General features: G+C 46.7%; 1 protein-coding gene across 1 annotated transcript in view; it reads left to right on the forward strand.

Annotated features, from left to right (window-relative positions):
• The first annotated feature begins 1,171 nt into the window (after positions 1–1,171).
• The window catches only part of SERPING1 (serpin peptidase inhibitor, clade G (C1 inhibitor), member 1), a 21,867-nt gene continuing 13,765 nt past the window's right edge, over positions 1,172–9,273 (forward strand). The window contains exons 1-3 of the mRNA XM_006900448.1: positions 1,172–1,256; positions 1,731–1,784; positions 6,579–6,713. Coding sequence (XP_006900510.1) covers positions 1,172–1,256; positions 1,731–1,784; positions 6,579–6,713 — 274 coding nt within the window. The remainder of the gene's footprint in view (positions 1,257–1,730; positions 1,785–6,578; positions 6,714–9,273) is intronic.

Here is a 9,273-nt window from a genome sequence, read left to right on the forward strand (position 1 = left end):
GAAGAGAGACTAAAAGAGGATTTGTTGTTTATCTGAAATTCAAGTGGAACTGGGAACCCTGTATTTTATCTTGCAGTCCCTTGTAGAGAGGAGACCAATTCGATGCCCATGGGAAAGGTAATTTGTGGGCATCACACAGCAAGTCAGGTTAATTCCTTCCCAGTCCAGCTCTCTCCACTCCCACTTCCCAAGACATACTCATTCATCCATCAGTTTCCCATTTCAGGCAGATGTTGCTGGCTGGACTGGGTGTGTCTTGGACACGTTGTCTGTGTTGTAGAAGAGAAAAACTAGATGCCATCTAGTTGACTACAATTTCCCTCCCCATATGCACCACAGACCTCACAGCTCTCCATAATGCTTTTAGCTCACACATCTGTCAAGAGTTAACCTGACCCTCCAGCAGGTTTTCAGAGACTTGTAAGGCATCCAGTAGGAGACTGCCTATCTTCCTTCCTCCAGTGGAGCTGCTTGCTGGTGGGTTTGAATTTCCAGCTTCATACCTTGCCAGTAGGGGCTGATTTTTCAGAAGCAGATCACCAGCCCTTTCCTAACCTCTTATTTATCAGCCAAGAGTGTTAACTGCAGGGCACCATCCAGGGACACTATACACCCAGAGATACTGTACTGTGAAAAGCCACCCGCAGAGCATATGGGAAAGTAGGGGCAGGGTTGGGATTTGAGGGGACTCAGGTCTGAGGGAGTCCTGGTTTACTTTGAGTGGGCGTGGTAGTGGGACAGACTGCTCTGAGGCTGGATTTCTTAGCAAGTGAGCACACCTGAACCCATCTCCAAAGAAAGACCCCTACGCCATCTGAGATGAGCAATTTCTGAAAAGAATGTTGCTTAAGAACTAGGCACAGGTCGAGGTGACCCTGATTTCACTAGGACTCGCGAACTCTTGCGACTGGGAGACGTGAGAGGCCTCTCTGGCTTGTGTACAGCTGAAAACAGCACCCAGATTTCCCCATTCCACTCCCAAGAGATTCTGGGATAAGTCCCTGGCCCGGGCCCACAAACCAGAACCAAGAAGTCCGGACAATCCTACGCTGATTTACGGGAACTCACACCAGCGATCAATCATCCTTAATTTGTAACTGGGCCGTGTCCTGGGCCAGCCAATAGCTAGGACTAAGCCCCGACACCCCACCCTCACTGACCCCGCGGATCCATGCACGCAGTCCACACCGAGGCTGCCCACGGACCAGGAGCTGGGAGCAGGTTTGGAACCCGCAGGGTGCACAGAGTGAAGGCGTGTGTGGGAGGGGGTCTCCGGATGCCCGCTCCCCTCCCTGCCCACTTGGATCCCTGCAGGCCCTGAAGGCTGGCCTCCACCGGAGGCTTTGGCCTCTGCCTCCTCCTCCCACCACCCTTCCTCCCGGGGCGGGGGTCCCCAGCCCCCTCTGCACCTCCCCTCCTCCTCCTCCTGCTTCTGGCCTCATTGTTTGGCTAAAGCAGGACCCCCCAAGATTGAACAGATGGACGGAGACCCGGGCCCGCGGGGGAGAGGAAGGGCAGCGGGTGCCGGGAAAAGGGAGCGGTTTAGGGGAAAACAAAACCGGGGGAGGAGCCAGGAAGAAAGTGGCCCCGGGAGGGGGAAGGGGGCGCAGGCGGAGAGGGCCCGGGGCTGGGAGGGGATGGGGGCGGGCCCGGGGGCGCGGGGCGCCCAAGTTCCAAGCCGGCTCGGATGCGGGCTCCCTCCGCAGGTCCCCGCTGACGTCGCCGCCCAGATGGCCTCCCGGCTGACCCCGCTGACCCTCCTCCTGCTGCTGCTGCTGCCGCGGGTAAGTGGCCCCTTCCTGGGGTGGGGGCGGGGCGGGGGGATGGAGGGGGGCTGCCGGTTAACCCTTCAGGCCCCGGGGAGAGAGGAGAGCCGCTCTGTGCTCTCCAAGTTGACTGTGATCCTCGTGCCCGCATCGGTAAAGTGGAGGAAAGAGCGATGGCTCCAGTGAGCCGCGAGTTCGAATCCAGGCCCAGGCCGGCCGTGTGGCTCTGATCACGTTACCTCTCTGAGCCTAGTTGTTGTGATTTCTAAAATAGAGAATAAAGAGTCCCCACTCTGTCCATCAAACAGACTTGTCCACCAGATGCAATGGACCAAATAGTAGGAAGAAATGGATAATGTGCCTTTCTCAGTGGGCTTAGGCCGGGCCCTTGACGCTCAGCATTGCAGTGGTCGTGGGAGAAGCGTCCCGAGTCCATGTGTTTCTTTTCCTCCTACTTCTGTGAGATGCTGGCTGCCTGTCTAAAAGGTCTGAGCATCGATTTCTTTAAGAAATGAAGACAGTGGGTGACTGATAATGAGCCCGGGTACCGTTGATGCTGGTGGCTGGATAATGCATTGCCTTGTACATTACAGATGCTTTCTGTTTCTCTGATCCTTACTCACTAGATCCTGGTAGCATTCTACCTGGTTATGACAACCCAGGACACTAAACAGCACACCGAGAGGCACTGCGCCCACCTTGAGAACGTCTGTTGTTGTTGTTGTTATTGTGTACCTTGGAGTTGGAACCAACCATGACTGACCCTCCAATGGGTTTTCAGGGTTTTTCAAACCTCATGGGAAGAGATTGCCCATCTTTCTCCCACAGAGTGGCTGGTAATTCAAACCATATACTTTTGGGTTGGCAGCCCAACTCCTTGCCACTAAGCCATCAGAACTCCCTTAATTGTTTCTCTTCATGCTTCCCTTATTGTCAGTAATCATTAATGAGACACAACTGAAAATAAGGTCAGTTAAGACAAAACCCCACCTGCTGCCAGCCAGTCTTTCCCACTCAGAGGAACCCCGCAGGGCACAGTAGAATACCCCATAGAGTTTCCAAGGCTGTTCCACCTCATCTTTCTCTCTCAGAGTGGCTGGTGAGTTTGAACCACTGACTTCTTGGTTAGCAGTTGAATGCCTTGACTACAGCGCCCTTAGCAAGACAAGAAGATGTTTCAAGAAATGCCAAGAACGTCCCTAAATGGCAATTGTCGTTCATCTTTAGTGATTGGGAGACAACTTTCTGTTGGTCAGAGATAACAGAATCCCTGCCTACACATCCTTTTCAGGAATTATCCCAGGGTCATTCTTACTGTTGTTATGTGTCATCGAGTCAGAACTGACTCATCGCTGTCCCTCCAGCAGCTTGTCAGAGGCAGTAAATCAACATGGAAGATTGCCGTCTTTCTCCCTCGGAGGAACCTCGTGCATTTGAACCGCCTGTCTTTGGGTTGGCAGAGCAACTCCTCACCATTAGACCAGCAGAGCGCTCTCTCTATCCCTGCCTCAGAACCTGTGTATTACGCCCTCCCTGGAAGAAATGGTGATGACGGAGCTCTGGTGTCATAAAGAGTCACTCTGATAACCCAGAGTCATGCCTCTCTGGCGGTCCAAGGCCACCAGTGGCTCTTGGGAGAAAGATGGGATGTCTCTTCCCCTTCAGTTTACAGCCTCAGAAAACCCACTGGAGGGTCAGCTATGAGTCACTCCGGACTCCACAGAGTGAATTCTAGAGGACTTCATAGTGGTGGCTCCAGGACAGACCACCTACCCACCCATTTTTATAAGCTTTCCCGCTCTATGGAGTGTTTTTATCACCCCACTCTCTCTTCCTGTTTTAAGGGTTTATGCACCTCATGATAAGAAAAATGAAACTCAGTTTCTTGAACCACAGGATGGAATCTCCTCAAACTCAGATGGCACCAGCCACAGCTCTGGGGAGAGCGTGCAAGAGAGAAGCCAGAAGAACAGTGTGGGGACGGATAACAATGGCGGTCTAGCCGTCCAGCACACCAAAGACTCTTCTACGTTGCTAAGAATCCCTAAGTCAGACATCACCGTGACAGCCAGAACCAACGCCGAATCCCCCACCCAACCCTTCACTGAATATTCCACTCCACCCACCTCTCAGCCCACTGAGTACACTACTGAACATGACACAGTTGACACTACAACCACTGCCCAGCCCCCCGCAGATTTGGCCACTCTGGCCCCCACTCAGCCCTTCTGCCCGCTGGCTGCCTCTTCCTGCCCTGATGTGGAGAGAAATGCTGCAGATGCTATCCTGGCAGAGGCTTTGACAGACTTCTCCCTGAGGCTCTACCACGCCATCTCCTCAATGAAGAAGGCGGAGACCAACATGGCCTTTTCCCCGTTCAGCGTTGCCAGCCTGCTCACTCACGTCCTGCTGGGTAAGAACCAGACAGGATTCTCTTAAGCTGGATGTTCGTCACTCCCCTCTGAGGGCCACCGACCCAGGGTCCTTCCTCCTGGAATCTGTGCCTCAGGGGAAACAAAAAACCAAATGTGCTATCATCTAGTTGAGTCGATTCCTAGTCATGACTCTTCATGAGGTTCCCAAGGCTGTGAGTCTGCGGGAGCAGACTACCCATCTATCTTCCACTGAATCCACTTGGCAGATTCAAACCAGTGACCTCTTGATTAGCAACTTAACACGTTATGCACTTTTTCACCAGGGCTTCATCAAAAATGACCTACATATGAGAAGATATCCTTTCACTCTTTGTTATATACTGGTTTGGAAAAAAGATTTTAGCATAGTTGTGTTCAGATTCCTGAACATTCATTCAGTCCCTCATTTAATAATGATTTAATCTGCACCATTACTGGCAAGAGGAACTCTGGTAGCATATATGTAAGGTGTTGAACTATGACCCAAAGAGTCACTGGTTCAAAATACCTGCCACATCAAGGGAAAAAGATGGACAGACTCCTTCCATAAAGATTTACAGCTTCTGGACCTTGATGGAAGGTTGCTACATGTCAGCATCAACTTAAGGGTATGGGTTTAGATTTGGGTTTTTATTGCTTTTATGTTCCCTGTGTGGTACAAATGATTAATGGGCTCAACTGCTAAACAAGAGGTTGGAGGTTTGAGTCTATCCAAAGGCACTTGGGGAAAACGGCCTGGTGAACTTCTTCAACCCTTGAAAACCCTGTGGAGCACCATTCTACCCGTGGTGACACATGGGGTCACCATGAATTGGAATGGATTTGATGGCAGCTAGTTCAGTAACTAAGCAATCGCTTGTAAAATTCTGTGGATTAGGAAAGAGTATTCAAAGCAAGGTTCCAGCCAACAGCCGTATTCAGGGAAGGGTGCTGGAGGCAGTGAAACCATCAGAAGATCTTGATATACCCCACTTCCTAGCTGTGTGTCCTTGAATAGGTCACTGAACCTTTCTGAGCTTCAGTCCTATAAAATGGAAACAGTGATATCTACCTGAAAAACATGTTACATGCCTGTGATGAGGCTTATATTGGTAGGGACATCTGAAATTTAATGAATGTCAATTGCTCTGATGATGGGGGAAGGAAAGAAAAAATAAAAAATCTCAACTTGTTGTAAAGTAGATAGCCTGGTTCCCTGGGCTAATCTCTGCCTTTCTTGAGGGAGCACTACAAAGCTTGGTTGGACAGGAAAGGAGGGAGCAGGACTTGCCCTAGGAATGGAACAAACTGTTAGAAGCAGAGGAGTGACTTCTCGCTCCTCAGTGGAGAATCTGGGGTCAGGCTGCTAGAGGCAAGCAATTAAAAGCTTTTCTTCTGAAGTCTCAGAATCGTACCCTTGCCCTCTACCTCCTAAGTGCCAGTGGCACCCAGCCCTATTCCAGATGTGACAGTCATCATGGCTCTAGACATAGTCAATTGTTCCCTGAAAGGCAAATTTCCGTTCATTGGTTTCCATTTAATTTCTTTATTGCCCAAAAGGTATGTATCTGTATCCTGTGTCCATCTTCTGCCTGTTAGCCATATCACCTTCAATTGACCAGTTTCCCCAACCTCTGAAACGTCAGTTTCCTGATTTGTATAATATCAAAACCAAACCAGATCCACTGGCATTAAATTAGGCCTAACTCATCATTACCTTCCATTAATTTTTTGGGCTGTAAAGCTCTCTGAGAAGAGACTACTACATCTTTCTCCTGAGAAGTGGTGGTGAGATTTGAACCACTGGCCTCTTGATTATCAACACAATATAATTGTACTATTGCCATTGATGAGCATATGTACAAGATTGTTTTGATGATTCAGTGAGATCACACGGGAGAATATAAGATGCCTGAAACATATATGTGCCCAGGGCGTGCTAGTTATTGCATGGAAAAGGTGTATGATAAATAAGAATGAGTGGATAACTGAGAGGGTGTTGAATATCTTTCTTGGTAATTCTCTGATTTCTCCTTTAAATAGTGGGGTATCCCTGCCTTTATGGTGAGCTTTTGTAAATCCACCCCAACTAAAGACTAATTAATATGAAATAGCAAGTATGTGGACCAAGGTTGAGTGTAATTGGAATAAGAAAAAGGAGAGGACTATATATTCAAAGCCTTGAGGAAAAGAATCTGAAATTGGTCATAGTTACTCAGCCTTTTGTTTCTGAGATCAGTTGATCTGTCTATCTATATATCTAGTTGTCCAAAAGTATACTTCCAGTTCTGATGCTCTGTGACTATTTCTTCAGTAGGGAATAACTCCCCATTCCACACTGGTCTCCTGCAGCACTGCTCTTAAAAGGTAAGTTGCCACTCCCCTTGCAGCGTCCCCTCATGTTGGTCCTTTGTTGTAGGGGCCGGAAACAGCACCAAGAGAAACCTGGAGACCCTCCTCTCATATCCTAAGGACTTCCACTGTGTCCACCAAGCCCTGAAGACCTTCACGTCCAAAGGTGTCACTTCAGTCTCTCAGATCTTCCACAGCCCAGGTATGTGCCACCGAAAGCCATCAGCTGCTAAGAAGGATCTTGAGAAGATTGGGTTTGGGGTAAAGTGCCAGGAAAAAAGAGAGCAGAAAGAAAACTGGAGCTGGAATGTCAGGGGTGGAGTACAGAGTGGGTGAAAGTCTTAGAATAATCCTCCTGTGGAAATTCTGAGTGAGAAATTTATGTGCATCAACTAATCTTCTAATCTTGTTTTATTTATTTTTTTCATTTAAATGAATGCCTACAAATCATACTGAATTTTCATTCAATCATTCATTGACATTTTATAACATTAATTACTATTGATCAATGCAATTGATAGTTACAGTGTCTAAATCAATCCTTTATGGTCATATTTTAGTCTGAGAATGTACTTACGCATTTGTAAGGTCCCTGAAGGTCACAGATGATTTATGTTTGATTTGTTGACCTGCTTTGATAAATATTATAAAACAAACAAATTCCAAAACGTGAAAAAAAAACCCAAACAAACAAACAAAAAAACCAAATCACTACCATAAGTGGATTTCGACCCATGGCTCCCTTCCATCAGTTTCCATGGTGGCAGATCTTTATGGAAAGAGATGGCCTTATCTTTCTCTCACAGAGTGGCTTGTGGATTCGAACCACTGACCTCTCAGTGAGCAACCCGGTTTGCATATGTTACAAGACCAGAGCCAAATACCCTGTGGAGCAGTTTTTTTGTAGCACATGGAGGGGACATGAGTTGAAAGTCACTTTTTGTTAATGGATTCGGTTGTTTAATGCATTTGTAGACAGAGCTAGAGGACTCTAAAGCTATAAACACAAAATAGACAAGAAGTAAAAGAAAGGAAAAGATGCTAACAAATGTTAGGTCTGGTGGCCTAGTAGTAAAAACTGCACTGTAATCCCAAAGGCATACAGTTCAAATTCATCAGCTGCTCCGTGAGAGAAGGAGGATGGGCAGTCTCTTCCCATGTGATTTATTATCTTTGAAAACCCTCCAGAGGGTAAACCATGGCTTTGTTCTGACTTAACAGCACATCACAACAGTAACAATGCTAGGAAAAGCAATTTCTTGGAAAAAGACATCGTACTTGGACAGGTGGAGGGCAGACAGAGAGGAAGACTCTCAACAAGATAGATTGACACAGTGACTGCAGCAATGAGCTCGTGTATGTCAGAGATGATGAGGCTGGCACAGGATAGAACAGGCATCAAATCTGTTATTCATAGGGTCACTATGAGTCATACTTGCCTAGACAGCACCTAAAAACAACAACAATCATTACATCATGGTGATTTGAAGACTCTACTTTTGTGTTATATTAAATATCTATCCTTTACATGTGCTAGAGTCTTCCTGGGGTAGTGGTTAAAGAATTTGGCTGCTAACCAAAAGGTTGACAGTTCAAAATCACTAGTAGTTTCTCAGGGGAAAGATCTTCAACTTTTCAGCCTTGGAAATCATAATGGGCAGTTCTCTTTTGTACTACAGGGTTTCTATGTGTTGGAACAGACTCAATGACATTAGTTTTGGTTTTGATCTTAACAGGTACTACTTTTAAATTGTTTATTGTGTACTGTCGAATAGGAAGTGACTCATAGCTGATCCTCCAATGAGTTTTCGGAGACAGTAAACCACACAGGAGGAGATTAACCATCTTTTTCCTGCAGAGAAGCTGGTGGGATTCAAGCTGTGTACTTTTGCATTTTTAGTTGTAGTTGGTCAAACATTTTTCTAAGTAGTATATAGCATGAATCTCTCAATTTACTCTACAGAGGTAACTCGTGGTGGCTGTGATGCTGAATACTGTGACACTGATGTGTCAAATGTAATAATAGTTACCCATGGTGGACAGTGTTTGGCGGAACTCCCCGATTACAACAAGCTTGGAAGCAGGAGTGGCATCCACTTGTGAAATGATTGCCTATGGAAACTCTATGAGCTTGGAGAAAGGATGAAAGTTATACAGGTGTTCAGGTCTTTCATTTATAGGGTCGCTGTGAGTCGTCTATGACTTGATCACACTTAACAACAACTTTTGCGTTTGCAGCATCATTTCCTACCATTAAGTCACCAGTCAACATAGAGAGAGTTGGCCTAGTGGACAGAAAGTGATGCTACCAAGCCAAAGATCCATGACCCTCAGGCCTGTTTTTAATTGTTTTTGGTCAAACATTCTTTTGGTCATATAGCCCTGGTCTGTACACTTGCCATACAGAAGTAACTCTTGGTTGCTGTGTTGCTGATCACTGTGACACTGATGTGACTAATGTGATAATGGTTACTCATGGAGATAGTGTTTGGTGGAGCTCCCTGATTAAAACAAGCTTGGAAGTAGGAGTGGCATCCACTTCCAAAACACCTTGCCTCCAGAAACCCTATGAACCTGGAGAGAGGATGAAACCTATATAAGTGCTCAGGTCTTTCATTCATAGGGTGGCTATGAGTCGCCTAAGACTCAACGGCACTTAACAACAACAACAAGTCACCAGTGCTTGCTTCATTAATTAGCTAATCATTGTAAAGGAAATAGTAAACTTCCAAAATTATCTAGTGCAGTTGTTATTTTTTTTT

Source organism: Elephantulus edwardii, unplaced genomic scaffold (assembly GCF_000299155.1).
Source record: "Elephantulus edwardii isolate Elephantulus edwardi_28Jun2011 unplaced genomic scaffold, EleEdw1.0 scaffold00284, whole genome shotgun sequence".
NCBI classification, from domain to species: Eukaryota; Metazoa; Chordata; class Mammalia; order Macroscelidea; family Macroscelididae; genus Elephantulus; species Elephantulus edwardii.